The sequence below is a fragment of the Vombatus ursinus genome, unplaced genomic scaffold (genome assembly GCF_900497805.2).
Source record: "Vombatus ursinus unplaced genomic scaffold, bare-nosed wombat genome assembly UNPS02014814.1, whole genome shotgun sequence".
Classification (NCBI taxonomy): Eukaryota; Metazoa; Chordata; class Mammalia; order Diprotodontia; family Vombatidae; genus Vombatus; species Vombatus ursinus.
Window position 1 is genome coordinate 10,248,430 of NW_020954592.1, and position 21,852 is coordinate 10,270,281.

General features: G+C 38.0%; 1 protein-coding gene across 4 annotated transcripts in view; it reads right to left on the minus strand.

Annotated features, from left to right (window-relative positions):
* ASB9 (ankyrin repeat and SOCS box containing 9) overlaps nt 1-21,852 on the minus strand; it is a 54,207-nt gene that overhangs the window by 13,280 nt on the left and 19,075 nt on the right. For 3 of the 4 annotated variants that reach the window (XM_027835393.1, XM_027835395.1, XM_027835396.1), the window contains 4 exons: nt 15,581-15,660; nt 4,672-4,779; nt 3,654-3,804; nt 1,640-1,774 (listed from right to left, as the gene is read on the minus strand). In XM_027835393.1, coding sequence (XP_027691194.1) covers nt 1,640-1,774; nt 3,654-3,804; nt 4,672-4,779; nt 15,581-15,660 — 474 coding nt within the window. Of the gene's footprint in view, nt 1-1,639; nt 1,775-3,653; nt 3,805-4,671; nt 4,780-15,580; nt 15,661-19,214; nt 19,295-21,852 lie in introns of those variants that run through there. The other variant, XM_027835394.1, reaches the window with a different exon arrangement.

Genomic DNA, 21,852 nt, shown 5'->3' on the forward strand with positions numbered 1-21,852 from the left:
CCGCCTATGTCCTCAACACAAATCTACTATTTACCAGCTATGTGACCTTGGGCAAACCATCTATGGAGATGATGGTAACACATTCCCAATCTATATCAAGGGGCAACATGAGGATTAAATGAGACCATGTATGCAACAGCATCTTGAAAACAATCAAGTACATACTTCAATAGTTCAAAGTTCCATGATTTTATTATTGTGGGCATTCCCTCCACTAAAATAGATCACAACCACTTCATACCTTAGGAGACAATCCTCTTGAGTTGCTGTGGCCAAACAAAATGTCATTACCCAGTGGCCAACCTCTGGATAGCTCTCCAAACTGAATTAAGCCTCATCCTCAGATAAGAGACACGTAATCCATCACCACGTCTATACTTAAAGCCTTTCTACCTTGGTAGGATCATCCAGTCAATAAATATTTATTAAGCAGCCACCATGTGCCAGGAGAGGCAACTACATGGTACAATAGATGGAGTACCAGGCCTGGAGTGAGGAAGACTCATCTTCCTGAGTTCAACTCTGGCCTTGGACACTTACTACCTATGTGTCCCTGGGTAAGTCACTTAACCTTGTTAGCCTCAGTTTCCTCATCTGTAAAATGAGCTGGAGAAGAAAATGGCAAACCATTTCAGTTTCTTTGCCAAGAAAACCCCAGATGGGGTCATGAAGAGTCTGACATGACTGAAATAACTGAACAACAAATATATAAATATGTGTATATGTATATGTATATATACACACATATATTTGTATATATATGTGTATGTGTATATGTGTATATATCTTCTTTATATACAGATATACACATGTGTGTATAAATCTTTATATACATCTTCACATACAAGATCTATGTATAGATCTTTAAATACATAGATCTATATACATATACATACACATACATGCCCACATATCAAAGTACAACACAAGACAATAAATACTAGCAGGGAGGTACAGACCATAAGAGCTATAGTAGTCCAGGGGAAGGAGCCTCTCTGGAGCGGTTAGGAAGGTATCCACAGAGAAGGCGGGACTTCATCAGTATCTTGAACATGGGAAGCATTCAGAAAAGCAGAGAGGAAAGATAACCATACTCCAGGAAGAAGGAAGAACATAAGGAAAGAAACAATGACAGAATAAAAGAAAGCATGACTGAAGGGTAATGAGCAGGCAAGTTTTATTGGAAGATGTTCACAGTAGATGGGGGGAAAAAACGGGCTAGGGGTAGGGAGGGGTTCACTCTTGGTTGTGACTGCAAGCACAGAATGGGATCTAGGATAACAAAGAATGCAATTATAGTCATATCAGTTTTGCAAGAAATTTGGAGTGTATGCATATATTTGGGAAAAGGAAAAAGGGAATGAAATCTCACATGAAAAATTGTAAACAGAACAAGAAAAAGGTTTGGAAAATAGTATTATATATTTACTATAAATATTTTAATATATTATCATAAATATAGATATTTTTATAAAATAATAATAAAATACATTATTTATATATTTATACATTATAAACTTTTCTATTTGTGTATTACATAAATTCTATATTATTATAAATTATAAAATTATTTCTTTTTATTTAAAATTTAAATTTTATTTAAATAATATACTTTACTTTATTTTATTTCATTTTTTACCTGATTCAAGTAGCCTCTTTGCACAGGCTATCTGCTGATTTTCACAAGCCACATAAAGAGGAGTGCCAAGGTGTCTGATATTTTCATTTATATTTGCTCCATGAGATACAAGGGATTCCATACACCCCAGGTGACCTACGGGCCAAAGACAAAACAGTCAGTTAATAGTATAATTGCTGTTGATTGTTGTGTGTCCTTCATTCTCAAAAAGAACCAATGACATCAAGAGGGTGATGCCTTGACTTGCAAGTGATTTGGATTTAAGTGAGGCAGAGCTGTGCAAAGTCGTCAGCCTCATTCTCTTCTCCACGGTCATCTGAGTCTAGTAGCAAGACATAGCATAATGTATCTTATTTAAAGGCAATGGTTTTCCTCTTGCCAGACCTTGATATCTGGAAATGGCTTATCTATAAAGCTGAGCAGAGAGTGAGCAAGTTCAAACAGAAAATCTGAATGCTTCTAAGACCTTTGCTTTAAACACCTGTGAGTCTCTCCTCCACCCACAGCCATCCTATCCCCTCCATCCCTTTCATGAGTGCTGTGGCCAAGCTTTTTACCATCTGGTTATCTACCCTTTGGTGAGGGGTTTGTTTGAACTTAACTAGGCTGCTCCTCAAAGGACAGAAACACAGTCAGTCCATTGCCAAGCTGCATTTGAAGACTTTCCAGCATGGAAGGACCTGTCAAACACTCCCATTCAGCTGGCAGAGCCTTCATGAACCTCAGGTGAACTCCGTATCATGATAAGGTTTCTCAGGAAGGTTGTGATGGAGGGGAAATTAATTAGCGGGCTAATTCTGAAAACAAAAACAAAAAAACTTCCAGTGGCCTGGGACAAACTGCCTTTATTTTTCTTTCATTCTTGATATATTATCAGTACTAAAATAGAAATAAAATACAGTTGGGGAGGAAATCAGGCACCCCATGTGGATTTGGGGGCAAAGATGTAAACTCATCCTCTGTAGGCTCACTACAGGGCCTAGGAGTGTGGGGCAAGAGACAGGCAAAAACAAAAAGGTTGAAAAACCTTGCTCAAATTGAGCTTGCAGATGCCTCTGGTGTCCACATATAAAACTGAGGAAAAAAAGAGGTACATAATGATGATCAGGGAGCAAACATGTAAGGCAAACATGGCCAGATTAAACTGAACTGGCTGGTCTTTAAGTCCAAAACTTCAGATTTTAAAAATGTGTTCTTTTTTTTAAAGTTTCCATAAATCTTTACACTAGTACTAGTGCAGTGAATATAAGATAGAGCCAGTTCTTCTCTTAATAAACCAGTTTCCTTTTCATTCAGCAGGAAATAAAGAATTTGCAGTAACCCTCCAGAGCTAAACATGAAAGCTTGGGATTCATGGAAAAGAAAAAAGAATTAGCATTCTTAGGCTACAGCCTCTTGCAGTTGCAAAAATATTTTCCAGATAAGAAACTGACCAACTTTGCTTAACAAAGGGCCCTGGCTCTGTGACAATTGGTTTTTTAATTCTTTTTGATGACTTTAAATAATAGGACCTATATACTTTTTATTTTAACACCTGATTTATTTGGGGCAGGGGTCCTCATAAAAGCTTTGAAACATCCCTCTGTTAGCTTGTTTTCTTTCAAGTGCAAGGTGATACTCACTGGCTCAATAAGAATTAAGCCCCTGTTGCAAAACAGGTGATATGGATACAAAGACAAAACCCCAAAAGGCAGTCTCCCTCCTTAAGAAAGTTGGGATTGAGGGAAAGAAAAAGAAAGGAGCTGAGAACTGCTAATGGTGCAATCAGAAAGATGTCATTTGATGGTTTTTCAGTTGCATCTGACTCTCTGTGACCTCTTTTGGACTCTTCTTGGCAAAGATACTGGAGTGGTTTGCCATTTCCTTCTCTAACTCACTTTACAGGAAATTGAGGCAAACATGGCTAACTGTCTTGCCCAGGGTCACACTGGTAGATTTGAACTCAGGAAGAAGAGTCTTCCTGACTCTAGGCCCATTGTGCCACCTAGATGCCCATAATCTTTTGCAAATTCACCTCTTTTGACAGCTTCATGGATCGGAGATGCAAGATCACACACAGCATGAGGACTTGCTCCATGTTCTAACAGTAAGTTCACACAGTCCTGGCTTCCACTTACACAGGCATTATACAGAGGCGTGTGCCAATCAACAGTCACTCCATCCACCTGAAGAAGAAAAAAAAGACAGATGTATCTGTGGAAGGCAAATAATTAACAGTGCAATTTTTAAATAAACTCCCTGTGGCCTGGGATCAAACTGCCTTCAATTTTTAATTTTTTTTTTTCATTTTGGGAATATCATCAATACTAAAATAGAAGTGAAATACAGTTAGAGAGGAAACTGGACACTTGATGTGGAGGTAGGGACAAAAAGAGGGGCACATTCTTTGAAAAACATTTTCCAAGTAGAGATGTTAGATAATAGTCAGAGGATTGTTAACCCCTGTCTTCCTGGGTATGTCGTCATTTATCACTCATGTATTCCCTCAGTAATACCTTTACCAGGTTCTTTTCCCTCCCCAGAAATTGGATGAGAAGTAGGAAACACAGAAAATAGGAACTGTTAGCAGATATTCCCTGTTGGCACCAAAGAAAATGATGATAGAAAATCAGGGTCAATTTATGTACTTATGGTAAGGTTTCAGGCTCTCTCTTAAGAGACAGCAATTTCCCATTTTTACATGCTTGAGGTGCACTGTCTCAGTATAAGGCCCACCTGGATGCCAGATTGAATTCAGCAAAGTGAGGAAGATGTAAATGGATGGTTTCTAAGAGCTCTTCCAGCTCTATTGAGCTATGTCATTCTGAGCTGAAAATATAGACATCACAGTAATATTCATTGGAATTGGAATTCATCATTTTAGTTTTTTCTTAGGATTAAAAAAAAAACTTGACTGATATAATCTTCTGCAGAAAACCATTGTCAGCATCTAAAAATCTGTGTGAACAAAGCACTCAAAAATATCCTGGAGGAATTAACCAGTTTTATTTTTTTCATCCCAGTTTCTAAGATGAGATATGAAAGGAACTGACCTGAGCCCCATGCTTCAACAGAACACTGGCACAAGTTGAGTGGCCCCCTAGACAAGCTTCATGAAGTGGAGATACTCGATCAGCTGTAATGAGGTTTACACCATACCCCTTGTGAAATGAGAACAGGCAAAGTATAAGGGAGTAGAAACCAACCTACAATACCAGGTGGTTATCTTTAAAGTAACTCTGCAAGAGTCAATATAGCAATCATGACTAGATCTTATGGACTGTTAGGACCTAGTATTAAATGTTGTCAGAAGTAACAGGTGGGTGTTTCAGACTAGAAATGCACATTTTTTTGAAATTAAAAAAAAGAAAAGAAAAAAGAAATTATAACAAATATTTATTTTAGCACCCTTTAGAAACCTAAAGCATTTTGTTGATTGAGGAACATAAAAAATGTATTACGTACAATTCTATGAAGAAAATTATATTTTTAGGGTATGTATTAGCATCAAGGTTTTGGCCCCCAGTATGACAGATGAATTCACAGGAAACTATAAAAAAGAATTGTATAGTATGAACAGGCATGAATGGTTTGTGTTTGGCATCTCTTGAGTGAAGATCTATTGCAATGAGATCATAGACCCACTGGAAAATGTAGATATGGAGAAAGAAAGAAGAAAGAAGTTTCTGGGATTTTTTGCCATATTTCAAAAAGTATACTTTCCCCAATTTTCCTCCATTTCTAAATTGCTAAATCTGCCTTACTTGCCTTCTCTGAGATAAGGGTATGAATATTATCTATTTGTAGGAAAAATGACGTAAGAGAAATAATAAACTGTTATTCAATTGTACAAATTATTCAACAGTTCAAGTTTTAACACAATCTTTGAGTTTTCTCTGTCCCAGAGACCAAAGACATTAGCTCATGTAAATCTTTAGGGTCAACAGATCCTTTCTCTAACTCTATCCTTCAATAACATTTCCTGTTTGAAATCCATGCAATTGGTCTATACCATCCTTTCCCCATCCTTGTTGTTGTACCCTGTCAAAATCCAGGTTATTCTTTCAATTTTTTAAATTATAATAACTGAAATTTACTTAGCACTTAAATATGACAGTAATCCCCATTAGCCTATAAGCTACTTGAAAGTAGGGACTGTTTTACTCTTGGAATTTGTATCCCAAGCACTAAGCACTGGCCTTGAACATAGTAGGTGTTTAAATAAATGCTTGTTGATCAATTATCTCATTACTCCAAGGGTTAAGGAAAATTATGGTATAATTGGCTCCCTGACCTCTAAAATCTTGGTTGTTGTTGTTATTAAGTGATGTCAGACTTTTCACAATTCCATTTGAGGTTTTCTTGGCAAAGATACTAGAGTGGTTTGCCATTTCCTTCTCCAGGTCCTTTTACAATTGAAGAAACTGAGGCAAACAGGGTGAAGTGAGTTGCACAGAGTCATACAGTAAGTGTCTGAGGCCAGATTTGAATTCAGGAAGATGAGTCCTCCTGACTCCAGGCCTGGTGCTCTAATCACTGCACTGCCTAGCTGCCCCCAATCTAAAGTCTTATCCAGCTCTAAATCGGTGATCCTACAATCCTGAAACACTGAAATGGCTTTTTAGCCATTTACTCCTCTTCTGTGTTGTGCTTCAGAGCTATGATTGCTTTATTCTACAAGAAAAACAGAAAAATGTCAAAGTTGCTGGCCCTAGACTGAGACTCTTTGAGAGAATTATCAGAAGACTTGCAAAAGTTGTTTTTCTGTTTTTGTTTTTTTCTTATGGGTGGCCCTTAGGGAGCTGTTGTTCATCCTTTGGAAGAGGACCGATGACATCACAAGTGAGTTGGATTTAAGTGAGGCAGAGTTGCACAAAGTTATCCTCACTCTCTGTTCCAGAGCCAACAAAGTTCAGTGGCAGGACACAAGTCAAGACAACTGGTGATGGCCCAGGATGCAGTGGATGACACCTTGGTGTCTTCAATGTCTGGCCAAGCTCTAAGCTCTCCACAGCACCTGCTTCAGCTGCCTCCATGGCCATTGGAACAAATTGTTCTCATCTGCCCATTCCACCCGGGGAAGTCTTCACATGCTTGGGGCAGGCATCCCCCTAATTCACCAATGGGTTCAAGGCCTGTCGGTTACCCTCAGTCTAGTTTAGTCCATTTACTGAGATGGTTTTACCAGCATGTGGCTCCTGCACATGTTACAGTTTCTTGGAGCCACATGTGAGAGTTAAGGGCCAGGTGGACATCAAAGGTGGATGAGCAGCCCTGAAAAGGCTTCAGCAAGCCCTCACACCAGAGGTGGTACGAGGTAACTAGATTCAATTTTTAGAAATATTTTTGAGGCAACTTTAATTACATGGTTTCTCTGATTAATGACTCTAATATCTTGATCTTTCTTCCCAGAAAAATGAAAATTCTTTTCCTATGCCATTTCAATAAATTGCCTCATATAGTATATTTGGCACAATCCCAATATTTTTCATTTTTGTGAGCACTTAAAAGAGTTCATCCTACATAATTCTGCATTCTCTGTTTTCCATTTCTAGTTGGAAAACCACCCAGATTAGGAGGTACCTGATATTCTGGACATAAACTAGGTGTGGGATCCAAAAGGGGCTCAAATCCATGACCTTTTAAGGGTGACACTGAAGAAGAGTCTAGAAAGAACCCACTGGCTGTCATTATATCTCTGCTTGTCGTTCACAGTCTGAAGAGGGCAGGGACTGTGTCTTCCCCATTCCTTAAGAACTTCATCTCATCTGGTACACAATGAACATCCATGAAAGGCTGACTGACCAACTGACCTTCACCTGAATCTTAGTATGGCCTTTTGTTCTTGGATGAGTACACCATAGGCCTCCACAGGATATGGTATCAGCTACTTTCTAAATTTCTCTGCTATGCTGTGGACAGCTGCAGCACAATTATAACTCTTTTTTTTTCCTCCTTGATGGAGCAGATTTTAAGATTAAGGAAGAATGTTCCTGAGCAAGAATTATTTATTGGCTCTCCAGATATATTAGACTTACTACTTCTGCCATGACTGGCTTTTTTTTTTTCCCCAAGGAAAAAAACAAACACAGATGTGCTTTATCTATGTGCATATTTCATGAAAATTCAAAATTAACAACAAACTATTATATGTTACAAAAAGACTCACCCTGAGGCTCCTTTAACTCATAGTTTTTCCCAAAATGAATTTAATTTAATTAATGAATTGTTAGCAGATCTGCTGCAATTCAACATTCTGGTTGGAATGCCCTCCCCTTCTAAGTTCACCAAGCAAAACCCTGTCTATCCTGCAGAGTCCAGGTCAAGTGCTGGTCTCTTCATGAGTCCCTTCCAGATGTTCCAGGAAGATATGACCACTTGCCCACTCCATGATATGTTGTTATAGCCCTTACTATATTTTTCAAGTAGCTTGTACTGTAAGACATACCTGCCTTCTACCTCCTACTAGAATGTATGCTCCTCAAGAGGACAAATGTCTGGCATCTTCTTTTGGAAAAAAAAAAAAGTCTTGGCTTCTGTATTCATAGGAGCTGGGCTCAAATCCCATTTCTAATCCTTACTACTCATGCAGTCTTGGACAGGGACAACTAGATGGCACGGTGGATAGAGTGCTGGACCTGGCGTCAAGAAGACCTGAGTTCAAATCTGGCCTTAGAAACTTAATAGCTGTGTGACCCTGAGTAAGTCACTTAACCTTGTTTGCCTCAGTTTCTGTGGCATGAACTGGAGAAAGAAATGGCAAACCACTCCAGTGTCTCTGCCAAGAAAACCCCACAAAGAGTCAGACACTACTGAAATGACTGAATAACAGCAAAGGACCCTCTACCTTCTTCAGAAACGAAATTTTCTCTATCAATGAAAGATTATTTAGCAATGGATCGGTGATGTAACTAGGATAAGGAGCTTCCGGAAAGGAAACTCATGAATTATTTTACAATTTATAAGCTTAGAGAGTTTCCAGGGGACCCTGAGAGTGAACCTTCCAAGGTCACAGAGCCAGTATGTATCAGAGTAAGGAATTTACCCGGCACTTCCTCACACCAAGGATGCCTCTCAGCTATTTACAAAGAAGTGAAAATGGTAAAGGAAATAGTAGAGATAAATAGCTTGTTCTAAAAGGGAGAAAAAAGGAAAAAGAGGGAGGACATAGAAGATTTTACAAGCTTAGTGACAGGATACCACATATACATGCTCCTTCATCCTTGCTTCTTGGCTAAGTGCAGAGAAAGGAAGCAAGGTTTCTGGAGTTAAAAAGACAAATTAAACCTTCCCTATAATTAACTTGCCTCAGCAAGGTATATTGATCAGGGTTAGAGAAAGAAATTAAAGGTTAAGTAACCCAGGGCCAAGCAAGTCTGAATATTGAGGACAAACTGTCAACAAACCTGAGGTAAAGCTAATGATGGTGAAAAAGGGACCAATTTGTTTCTACTCATTCCTTTATTTCAGTAGCTTGCTCTAAAGCAAGGATTTTTAACTACTTTTTGTTTTATGGACCCTTTCGGTGGTCAGTCTGGTGAAGCCTATGGACCACTTCTCAGAAGAATGTTTTTAAGTACATAAAATAAAATATGTAAGACTACAAAGGGAACCAGTTATATTGAAATAGTTATATTATTTCTTTTTAGTTCATGGACCCCAGGTTAAGAATCTCTAACATAAAATAATTTACACACTTCTAGTTAAAATTGTTTAAATCAGTTCAATTCAACAAATATTTCTGCTAACATCTATTATGTTCAAAGCATTTCAACATTTTGTTGTCATTCAGTAATTTCAGTTGTGTCTGACTCTTCATATCCCCATTTGGGGTTTTCTTGGCAAAGATTCTGGAGTGGTTTGCCATTTCCTTCTCCAGCTCATTTTACAGATGAGGAAACTGAGGCAAATAGGGTTAAGTTATGTGCCTGGCGTCACACAGCCAGTAAGTGTCTGAGGTTAAAATTGAATTCAGGGCTTCCTGGCTCCAGGCCCAGCACTCTATCCACTGCACCACCTAGTTGCCCATTTATTAAATGCTTAGTGTGTGTTACAGTATTTTTTGATAAAGCAGGGAGCTGTATGAGGAGAAAGATTTGTTGCAAATAAGGGAAATCAGGAAAGCCTGCATAAAGGAGGTGACATTTGAATTAGGCTTCAATGTACAAGTACAAATTCAGCAGATGAAGAAAGGAAATATAAAACATTCAGAGTAAAGGCATGGAGGCAGTAAAGTACAGAGGGCAAAGACTGTCTTTTGTCTCATTTCTTTCCTTAGCCTTTAGCACAGTGCCTGGCACATAGCAGGTGCTTAATAAATGTTTAATGATTGGTTGATTGTCTGAAGAATGGAGTGTGTAGAGGGGAGTAATATGAATTAAGGCAGAAAAATAGGGTGGCAACAGACAGTGAAAGTCCTTGAATGCTCGGCAAAAGAGTTTGAACTTCAGTGGGTAGGTAACAGGACAATGAAGATTATTTAGCAAGAGAGTTATACGGTGATATACATAAGAAGATTATGTGATGGTGTTATAAAGAAGGATTGGAGGGGAGCAAATACAGTGGAAATATCTATTGGGAGGCTAATATAGAAGGAAGGAAGGAAGGGAGGGAGGAAGGAGGAGAGGGAAAGAGGGAAGGGAAAGAGAAAAGAAAGGAAGGGGGAAATGGAAGAAAAGAGAGGGAGGGAGAAAAGGAAGGAAAAGAGAAAGAAAGAAGAAAAGATAGAAAGAATTCCACCTGATGTCACTGAAGGCCTGTCCCTCATTACATAACATTACATACATTGTGTATATCCTCTTCTATCACAGTGTAACTGGGAGCCAAGAGAACTGGGTTCAAATCCTATGTATGACATTTACTAGCTTTGTATCCTGGGCTGGAAGAGATGGAAATGGGTGAGGCGGGGGGAGAATATGTGAAAAATGTTGCTAATCAATAGGATCTGATAACTAAAGATGAGAAATTAGTGATATAAGAGATTTCAAACATGGGAGAGTAGATGAAACAGTTAAAGTAGAAGGAGGCACAGATTTAGGGAAAAAGATCATGTCTCACTTTTAAACATTCTGAGTTTGAAACAATGCTAGGATATCTACATGAATGTGTTCTTTGGGTATCTGGAAATTTGGCAAAGTGCCTGGCACGGAGTAAGCTCTTAATAAATGCTCATTGATTTATTGCTTGAGTCTGGAGGACAGAAGTCATCTGCCTAGTAGTTGATGCCATGAGAGGGAATAAGGTTAAAAGGGACAAGGACTACACCTCAAAAAGCCTTAAGTGTGAGAGGTCCTGGGTTCAAATCTAAGATGTTTCCCTTGCTATATGCCTTTCTGAGTCTTAGTTTTCTCCTATGTAAAATGAAGGGTTTGGACTAGATGACCTTTAAAGACCCTTCCTTTCTAAATCCATGAATCATAAGACGTGTAAGATACCATTTTATAATACTATACTATAATATAGTAACAATTATATATAATATATATATATATAATATCTGTCTTTAAATCTTCTTCTGCTATACCATTACACAGACATGCCATAATTTTTCTTCTGTAAGTTTCCTACAGTCAGACATTTGGCTGTTTCCAGGTTTTTACAAATAATATAACTATAAATAACTTGTACAGATGGTTCTTATTTATTAGTGATAATTCTCTCAGGACACATTCCTCATAGTGAGATTACTGGGTCAAAGGATATGGTTATTTGCATTGCTCTTGTAGTGTTCTTTTTGACTCAATAATCCCACCATGGGAAATACAGCCTAAGAGAATGATCCTAAGGAAGAGTTCTCACCAATTTATAATGTCATCAGCAATGAGTTGAATTTCCTTGTTTTTGTTAATGTTCGTCAATTTTCTAGCTGACATCTCAAGAGTTGTTTTAGTTTGCATATTTGAGACTGCACTTCCCCTCCACCCCCAAACCTCTACAGGATGGTGGAAAGTGGTGGATATGGAATCAGGAGGACCTGGATGCAAATTATGCCTCTGAGACTAACCACTTCTCTGACCATGGGCGTGTGACTTAATTTCTCCGAACCAGTTTCCCAACCTGAAAAGGCAATAAATCTTAACAGTTTTTTTGCAAGCACAGGTCAAATGTGATTATGTAATCAAATGTGATATATTCAAAAGTGCCTTTCAAATGTTAAAGGACTACATAAATGGCATTATTATTATTATTACTATTTATTGTTATTATTATCACCTTGTTCTCATCTTTTTTGTTATTGTTGAGGTTTTTATAAAAACTGTCTGATTAGTTGATGTCCTGTTACTATTCCTTTCTATTTGATGTTCTGTAGACTACTGAGCAGGTAGAAAAAAAATGACATTTTTGTAATCGAATAAGAATATTGAACCTACCTAATGGTCTCCCCACACTTCAGTTCATTCTTCCCACTGCTATGGAAGCGATTTTTCTTAAGCATGGATCTGAATATGTTACTCCCCTACTCAATCTTCTACATACTAAATGAAATAATAATAAGCCCTTTGATATGTTTATTGCTATTCTATTAAACCTATATGTTAAATCTATAAATTAAATAAATAATCTATAAATTAATTTAACAAATATTATCTTCTTTGTTAATCCAACCCATCCATGAAAATTGATTATCTCTCTAATTATTCAGTTCTTTTATTTCTGTGGCTAATATTTCATAGTTATCTTTGTAAATGCCACATGAGTAATTAAGCTTATCAATTCCCTAATTTTGTTGTTGTAAATAAGATTTATGCCTTAAATACATATTCTATTCTGCTCTTTATCAGTAGTACACAAGGATATAAGTGATTGTATAAACTTATCTTACAAACTTCAACATTGTTAATTTTATTTTCTCAATACGTTTTTGAGTCACTTGTATTTTCTAGACACATAATCTAGTCATCTACAAATAATGATGCTGTGCTCTCTTCATTTCCAGTGTTAATTCTTCTAATTCCTTGTCATAGCTTACTGCAATTTTCTAATATAATACTTTCCTAAAGTAATATAAAAGGCAGCTAGGTGGCATAGTGGAAAGAATGCTCGGCCTGGAATCATTAAGACTTATCTTACTGAGTTCAAATCTCACACTAACAATGTGACCCTGGGCAAGTCACTTAACCCTGTTTGCCTCAGTTCCTTATCTATAAAATGAACTGGAGAAGGAAACGGCACACCACTCCAGCATCTTTGCCAAGAAAACCCCAAATGGGATCACAAAGAGTTAGACAGGACTGAACAGCAAAAACAACAAAGTAACATCAAATAGAAGTAGTGAAAGTGGCACCGTTTTAGTGAGATGGCTTTTAATTCTTCTCCATTGCCCATAATATAGGCACTTAGTTTCAGATAGATGCCTTTTGCTATATTGGAAAACAAAAATCCTCTACATATACTCTTCTTAATATTTTTATCATAAATTGATTAGATTTTCTCAATAGTCTAATGAGGTAATCACATGACTTTTCAAATTTTTCTTAGTGACATTATGTTAATCATTTTCCAAATGCTGAAATCTCCTTACATCACTGTTAATATAATCTGAATGCAGTGAACAATGATTTTTAGTTAACTCAGTTAATATTTTGCTTATTATTTTGTGCTTATTACATTCATGTACTGAAATTGAAATTAGTGAAACCGGTTTATAGTTTTCTTTATCAGTATTCTCTTTTCCAGAAGAACAGAATATTTTGAACAATATATAAATAGGGATTTTGAACAGAAATTTAAACTGGTTTCATCATAATGTCATTCTGTGAGTTATCCCAAATTCAAAATCACTGAAGTCTGAATGAATATATCTTTTCTATACTGGAAAAAGTAGCTAGTGAGCATAGAAACTCTGAAGTATTAAGAATGGACAGCTAGGTGACAGTGGATAGAGCACTAGACTTGGAATCAGAAAGACTAATCTTTGTGAGTTCAAATCTGGCCTCGGACACTTCATAGCTATGTCACCCTGGGCAAGTAATTTAATCCTATTTGTCTCAGTTTCCTCGTCTGTAAAATGAGCTGAAGAAGGAAATGGCAAACCACTCCAGTATCTTTGCCAAGAAAACCCCAAATGGGGTCACAAAGAGTCAGAAACGATTGAAACCAACTCAATTAAAAACGACCAGTGTCAACTGAAGACAAAATACACACTAACTTGTAGATAAGTCTCAACTTCACTGACAAGATTACATATTAAACAGGGCTTATTTTTTCCCCTCCAAAAGAGTCACGTCTGTATTTTTTACTCCCATATCAAACTGCTCTGAAATGTCTCCTGGTTCAAATATCTGGAATTATAATATAAGTCAAAGAGGAAATATGATTCGGAGCATAAGATTTCAAAGCAGCTTAATAAAATTCAGAGTAGATTAATATTTTCCAAAGAGTCTACCTAGCAAGGTAGATAAAATAGCAATCTGGAATTAGGAAAGCCTGGGCTTAAATCCTGCTGTATATACTTATTAACCACATGACTCTAGTATCGGAGGAGTTGGGTTCAAATTCTGACTCATATTACTTGTGTGGCCTTAGTAAAGTTATTTTGAATCTCTGGGTCTCAGTTTCTTCATTTGTAAAATGAGTGAGGTTAACTAGATAGCCTTTGACATCCTTTCCAGTGCTAAATCAATGATCCTTAGTTCAGGCTTTTATCACATCTCACTCAAATTATTCAATGGCCTACCTAATTGGTCTCCCCACACTTCAGTTCATTCTTCCCACTGCTATGAAAGTGATTTTTTCTTAACCACCAATCTGAACATGTCACTTCCTTAATCCAGCAATGGCTTGAGTCATTGACTCTCTATTGCTTTGAAGTACCTACATGACCTCCTCAGTTGGATTTTTAAAGCCCCTGACCACACCTATCTTTCCAGCCTCACTGGACAATACTCCCCCTCCCACACACTCTGCCTTCCAATCAGACTGGCCTTGTCTCTTTTCAGCACACACAGCACTCCACCCCCAGGCTCTGTGACTTTGCCCTATCTATGCCCATATCTATGCCTGGAATATACTCCCTACTCACCTCTTCTTCAATATGACACACCATCTCCCAGTTCCCTGCATTTTCACTGGCTGTCCCCCATGCCTGGAAATCTCTCTCCTCACTTCCTCATGGAAGCCTGGGCTTGCTTCTAGTCTCAGCTAAAAGTCTGCCGTCTATCTAATCATCCTTAATGCTAGTGCCTCTGTTCCATCGATTATCTTCAATTTATCCTTCTTCTTGTTGCTCAGTTGTGTCTGACTATGTGGGACCCCACTTGAGACACTGGAATGGTTTGCTGTTTCCTTTTCCATCTCATTTTACAGATGAGGAAACTGAGGCAAATGGGGTTAAATAACTTGTCCAGGGTCACACAGCTAGTAAGTGTCTGAAGCCAAATTTTAACTCATTAAATTTCCAGTCCAGTATGCTATCCACTGCACCACCTAGCTACTCAGCACAAATCCCCTAAAACCTTGATAAATACTTATCCAACTGATCTTAAGATCTTAAGTTACATAACTTCTCTCAGGTTCTATTCCTTTATTATAAGTAAAACAGGGATGATAAGCGTTGAAACACTAATCTCCCAGGATTGTGAGGACTAGATGAGGTGATATGTGTCAGATGTTTTTGCAAATGCTGAAAGTACTGTATGAATGTCAATTATTATTGACTTCCCTCTTACATAAAGCAAGATATACCTGTACTGATTAACTGTCCTAGTATTCCTCTAAGTTAAGGAACGGTGGGAAGGGATGTTACTATCCCCATTCTGCAGGAAACATCAAAATGTGATCTAGGAGCAAGGGCCTGAAACTGACAACTGTATTCTTTATTTATATTAATTGTATCAATTTACATATAGTAATTATATTTGTTGTGTTAATAATCAATAGATATTACTAATATCAAAAATTACTTTAACCTTAATAATAAGACATTAATTTAGTAAATATCAATAATATTAGGTTAAAAGCTACCTGACTGATGAGCATCCTTAGAGAAAAGAGACGTCCATTAACAGCAGCATCATGCATGGGAGACCAATCAGACACAAAATCTGTGTAAAGATGAAGGACATGTTTAATGACATCATAGGCCATATTTGAGTTTGATAGCACCTAGAGATCTAAGGGCACATCATACTCCCCCAGTACATGAAAGCCTTTTTAGTTCAAAGCCCTAGAATAAATACAAAGTACACTCTTAATAAATAAGTAACTTTCTTGCCTCAATACGTTTCCCTTCTCTCCAGTGGAAATACAGGATAGCTTTGGAGTCAGAGGCCCTGGGTTCAAATTTCAGAGGTGTCCCTGAATGATCCCTATGTCCTAAGGTAATTCTTTGTCCTCTCTGGGCCTCAATTTTCTCTGCAGAATGAAGGGGTTTGGACTTAGATAGCCTTTGAAGAACTTTGATTTCAAAAGCCAAGATCCGTAGATGTTTGACACTAACCTCTCCCTCTCTGTCTCTCTGTCTCTCTGTCTTTCCCTCTTTCCCCGCGTACACAAACATACACATACACATACATATACATATACTTGTATATATCTCAACTCCTGGATCACAGACTTGTGACAAAAAGCTGGCACGGCTCAATGAAACTATGAGCTATGCTGTGGAGGATTACCCAAGATAGATAGGTCATAATGGAGACTTCTGACAAAAAGTGATTCATCGGAGAAGGAGATGGCAAACGGCTCCAGTATGTTTGCCAAGAAAACCCCATGGACACATACATGTGTGCAGATCATATATACACACATATACATATATACTATATGCTATATGTACTATATACACATACATACTATACATATAGGCATTGTTGTTATTGTTCAATCATGTCTGACTCTGTGACCTCATTTAGGGTATTCTTGGCAAAGATACTAGAGTCATTTGCCATTTCTTTATCCAGTTCATTTTACAGATGAGGAAACTGAGGCAAACGTAGTTCACTGACTTGCCCAGGGTCACACTGCTAGTAAATGTCTGAGGCCAGATTTGAACTTGGGAAGGTATTCTTCCACTGCCTCTACACATATACATATACACATACATATAGATGCTACTATATGCTATAAATACATATACAGATATGTATAAATATATATTTAGATAGAAATACACAATATAATACGTGTACATGTTAGTGAAGCATATGTATATACATGTATGAAATGTGTGTCATGGATACATATGTGTATGTGACATTTGTGATTTCATGTGTGTGTGTGTGTGTGTGTCTTAGCTACATATAGACATATGTACTTGTGTAGAGGCATGTATTCACATACATATTTGGAAACTGGGTCTCCCTATCTCACCCAGTCCAGAAATGCAGTGGTCACTCTGGGGACCAGTCTCACTGCTGATCAAAGTTTCCACCTGCTCCCTTTCTGACCCTTGCCTGTTTTCTTCTATTCTTAGGCAGACTGGAGACCCCTCTGCTCCTAGGGCTCACCATTGGGGGCTTTACAAACATACCAGCTATAAATCTTACCAGTGTACCAGCTAAAGATCAAAGGGCTGCTAATAATCAAAGCGAAGGCGGGAGTGGGGAGTAAGAGGTAATGGGCTTAAAAAGATTATTTTGGTGTTGTTCAGGCTTTCCTCCCACTCCCTAATCTGATCGGTTAAGAAAGGGCTGCAGGACCTGATTAAGATCATTAGTACATGAAATAGTGTTTGAAGAGTCCAATTTCCTGGCATAGACTGTAAACCTAATTCAGTACCAGCAAACAATTTTTATATTAATAGTGCTGATGACTGGCTTAATTACATAAAGTGCTTAGAGTTAAACCTCATCAGAATGAAATCTGGCCCTCTGGGGATTCTCTTCATCCTCTCTGTCAGCTGTGAACCCTCGCTCAGTCTGACCATATGTGCCTTGACCAGATGCAGTGATAGGCCCGAGCAATTCAAAAAAACACGTTGCAATCCCTGCTACTTGAATGAAGGCATATCCTAGAACCACTTGATAAGGGACTGAAAATGTGGATGTGAAATGTGACTCCTTTCCTGGGGAGCAGGGGAGGAAGGAATTAAGGCCCATTCAATATGTGGTTTTTATCATCAGATTCACAACTTAAGCTAAACCTTAGGGCTCAGAGGAGGCTGTGACTTGCCAAAGATGTTAGAACTAGTGTCACAAACAGGATTGGAACCCTAATCTTTCTGACTCTAGTTACCACTGTATCTTCTTTACAGCACTGGCTTTAAAAATGGGAAGGGAAGGAAATAAGTATTTATATAGCATCTACAATGTCCCAAGCACTGCACTAAACGCTTTTTACAAATCTTATCTCATTTTGATCCCCACAACAACCCTGTGAAGTAAGTGCTACAATTATCATCCCCATTTTACAGATGGGGAACCTAAGGCCAACAGAGGTTAAGTGACTTGCCCAGGTCACACAGCTAGTAAGCCTCAAAGGCCCCGCTTGAACTCAATTCTTCCTGACTCCAGCATGAGATGCCTATTCAAATGTGAATATATTTGTGTATGTGTACACACACATACACATGTACATATTGTTCAGTTGTGTCCAACTATTCATGAGCTCTATGGGCCATATTGTCCGTGGGGTTTTCTTAGCAAAGATACTAGAGTGGTTTGCTATTTCCTTCTCTAGCTCATTTTGCAGATGAGGAAATTGAGACAAGCAGAGTTAAGTGACTTGCCCAAGGTCACACAGCTAGTAAGTGTCTGAGGCCACATCTGAACTCAGGGTTACACTGCGGTGGAGGCCTCTGAAGATGGAGGAGGGAAAACATTGAGAAGCTTTATTTAATCATTCAGGAGGATGTTAGTGAGGGTCTGTGCCAGGGAAACAATAGTGGGAACAGTTAATTTAAAGAAGCGTTCCTCCGAAGTTAGAGGAAGCACTGGAGATTTTTTAAAAATACATTTTTGAAAATCGCCTTGGTGTGCAGCCAAACATCTAAGGATTAACTTCCTCCCCACCCCAACCCTTTTTGTGCCCAAGTCAACTGCTGCTAACAAACAGCTGCATCATTCCCCAAGTCCTTCTTAAACAAAACTAATCAAATACAAAAGACAAAAGAGGAGAGCTAAATGATTTCAGTCCTAAATTGCAACTATGTTCAATTCTCTTGAGGTCTGTGCGCTTATTTAAAAAAATGCTTTGATAACTGCATTTCAATGTTTGGTTTCCTTTTTAATACTAAGAATTCTACTGTATGCATTTTAAAACACTACTTTGAGAACACTTGGGAGGTGGGTTCTATTATTGCCCCCATTTTACAGAAGAGGAAACTTGAGACAAGCAGGGGTTAAGTGACTTACCCAGGCTGCCAAAAGGACCATCACACAAAAACAGTTTAAGGACCCCTGATTTACAGGCCATTGGTGATTTGTCCAGGCCGCCTCCACCTGCCCAGTACCATTCCCTTCTTACTCTGCCCGTTCTCTAGAATCTCCCATATCTGGTGTCTGCTATGCCAGGAACCTTCAGGGCAGACATTTCTAGCTTCCTAGATGACAAACATTTCCCTGCCTATGACATCAGAGCTGGTAAATCAGTAAACCAGAGGGCTTATTCCTCCATATAAAACATCCGAGCTTCCCTTGTGCATACAGAAAAGCCTGACCTGTGTCCCAGCGAGAGTTTGATGTAACAGCGCACCAGGCGTTGGGGGCAGCCTCTCGCAAATCCATCCCCATATCCTGCCTCGTGAGATGGTCTTCAGAACACTGTGCCTGGGCTCTGGCAATATCCTTCGTTATAACCCTTTTCTGCCCTTCCTAGCCCCATTCTGGACAGGCCATTCATATTACGTGGAATTCCCTCTCCCTCCTATATTTGATGTGAGATTTAGATCTGGGAAATCACTGTATGCTTTTCCAGAGGGAACACAAGACTACTTGGAATTTCCTGGCCCTGAATTAGAATGCAACATTTCAAGGACAAAGATAAATTGTGCCTACCCAAACAAGACCTCACTGTCAATACACAAAAACTCTTCAAACATAACTGCATGTGATTAAGTTCTTAATTGTCTTTATCAAGTCTTTGTACTGATTATTAAAAATCTACTAAGACATAAAATAAAATCCCATAACAAGCCATCCCACCATGCTGTGAATTTTATTAGACTTCAAGCCAAAGTGATTCATACCGGGTGGCCACGCTCTTTCAGAATAACTTGAAAAGCTGGTAATTAGATAATTCTCTGTTCCCCAATGCCATTGTTATGCCATGATACTCTATTGTTTCATCAAGAAAAGAACTGCTTGCTTAAGCAAAATTATTTTTTAATAGTGTAATAATGGTAATAGCTAACATTTATATAATGCTTTAGGGTTTGCAAAGGGCTTTACAAATATTATCTCATAACAACCCTGGGAAGTAAGTGTTATTGCCCCCATTTTACAGATGAGGAAACTGGGGCAGGAGAGGTTAAATGACTTGCCCAGGACAAAACAGCTAATCTAAATCTGAATTTGAACTCTAATCTTCCTGACTCCAGGCCCAGGGCTTTATCCACTTCATCACCTAACTTCCCTAGGTATATTTAAAGGGTGTCTCTTATCGTCATGCTGATCCTGACTGTCATGGTCGGTCATTCACTAATATTGTGATAATAGGTCCATCAATAAATAAATAGCAATAGCAATAGAAATAGACACATAGTAGACACTAAATAAATGCACGTTAATTATTTAATCTTCTGACTCCAAACCCAGGGCTCTCTGAACCATAGCACACTGCCTCCCAAATAGATTCTGCTTCCCCACTGTACCCCTCAACAACAGGGGTTCAAGAATCAGTTTAAGGGGCAGCTAGGTAGCACAGTGGATAGAGCACCAGCCCTGAAATCAGGAGGCCCTGAGTTCAAGTCCAGCCTCAGACCAAACACTTGTCACTTACTAGCTGTCCTGGGCAAGTCACTTAACCCCAATTGCCTAAAGAAAAAAAAAATCAGTTTAACTGAAAACTTGGCAGAACAGTTTAATGGAGAACTGCTGAACAAATTATGGTACATAAGTGTAAAGGGAAACTATCGTGCTGTAAGAAATGATAATTAAAAGGATGTTTTCAGAGAAACCTGGGAAGACTTGTTTGAATGAACTGATATAGATGTAGTCAAACAATTTATATAATAACAACACTGTCAGATGACAAAAAGACTTAAGAATTCTGATCATTTTAATGGCCAACCATGTCTTCAAAGGATCAAAAGATGAAACATTCTACCCATCTCTTGACAGAGAAGCGATAGTTACAAGATGCAAGAATAGACATTTTTTTATCTGACTATGCTTAGTTATTATAAGAGGATTGCTTTTATCTTTTTTTTTTTTACATCAGTAAGAGGGATGGGAGGGAGATAAAATAACTGTCCATTGAAAATAGACAAAATTGACAATTCTACCTAAATTAATTTACAATTCCAAGCCATACTAATCAAACTACCAAAAATTATTTTATAGAGCTAGAAAAAATAATAACAAAATTCATCTGGAAGAACAAAAGGTCAGGAATATCAAGGGAATTAATGAAAAGAAAAGCAAGCGAAGGTGGTAGCCACACCAGATCTAAGACTGTATTACAAAGCAGCAGTCATCAAAATCACTTGGTACTGGCTAAGAAATAGAATGGTGGATCAGTGGAATAGATTAAGAACACAAGACACAGTAGTCAATGACTACTATCAAACTACAGTTTGATAAACCCAAAGACTCCAGCTTCTGGGATAAGAGCTCACTATTTGACAAAAACTGCTGGGACAACTGGAAAATAGTAGGGCAGAAATAGTAGGGCATAGACCAGCATCTTACACCCTAACCAAGATAAGGTCAAAATGCGTACATGATTCAGACATAAAGGTGTTAGGGGAGCAAGGAATAGTTTACCTGTCAGATCTATGGAGAACAGAAGAATTTATGACCAAACAAGAGACAGAGAACATTACAAAATGCAAAATGGATAATTTTGATTACATTAAATTAAAAAGTTTTTACACAAAGCCAATGCAACCAAGATTAGAAGGGAAGCAGAGATAAAGAGCTAATTTCTAAAATATATAGAGAATTGAGTCAAATTTATAAGGATACAAGTCATTCCCCAATTGATAAATGGTCAAAGGATATAAACAGGCAGTTCAGATGAAGAAATTAAAGCTATCTATAGTTATATGAAAAAAATGTTCTAAATCACTATTGATTAGAGAAATGTAAAGTAAAACAACTCTTGAGGTACCATATCACACTTATCAGATTGACTAA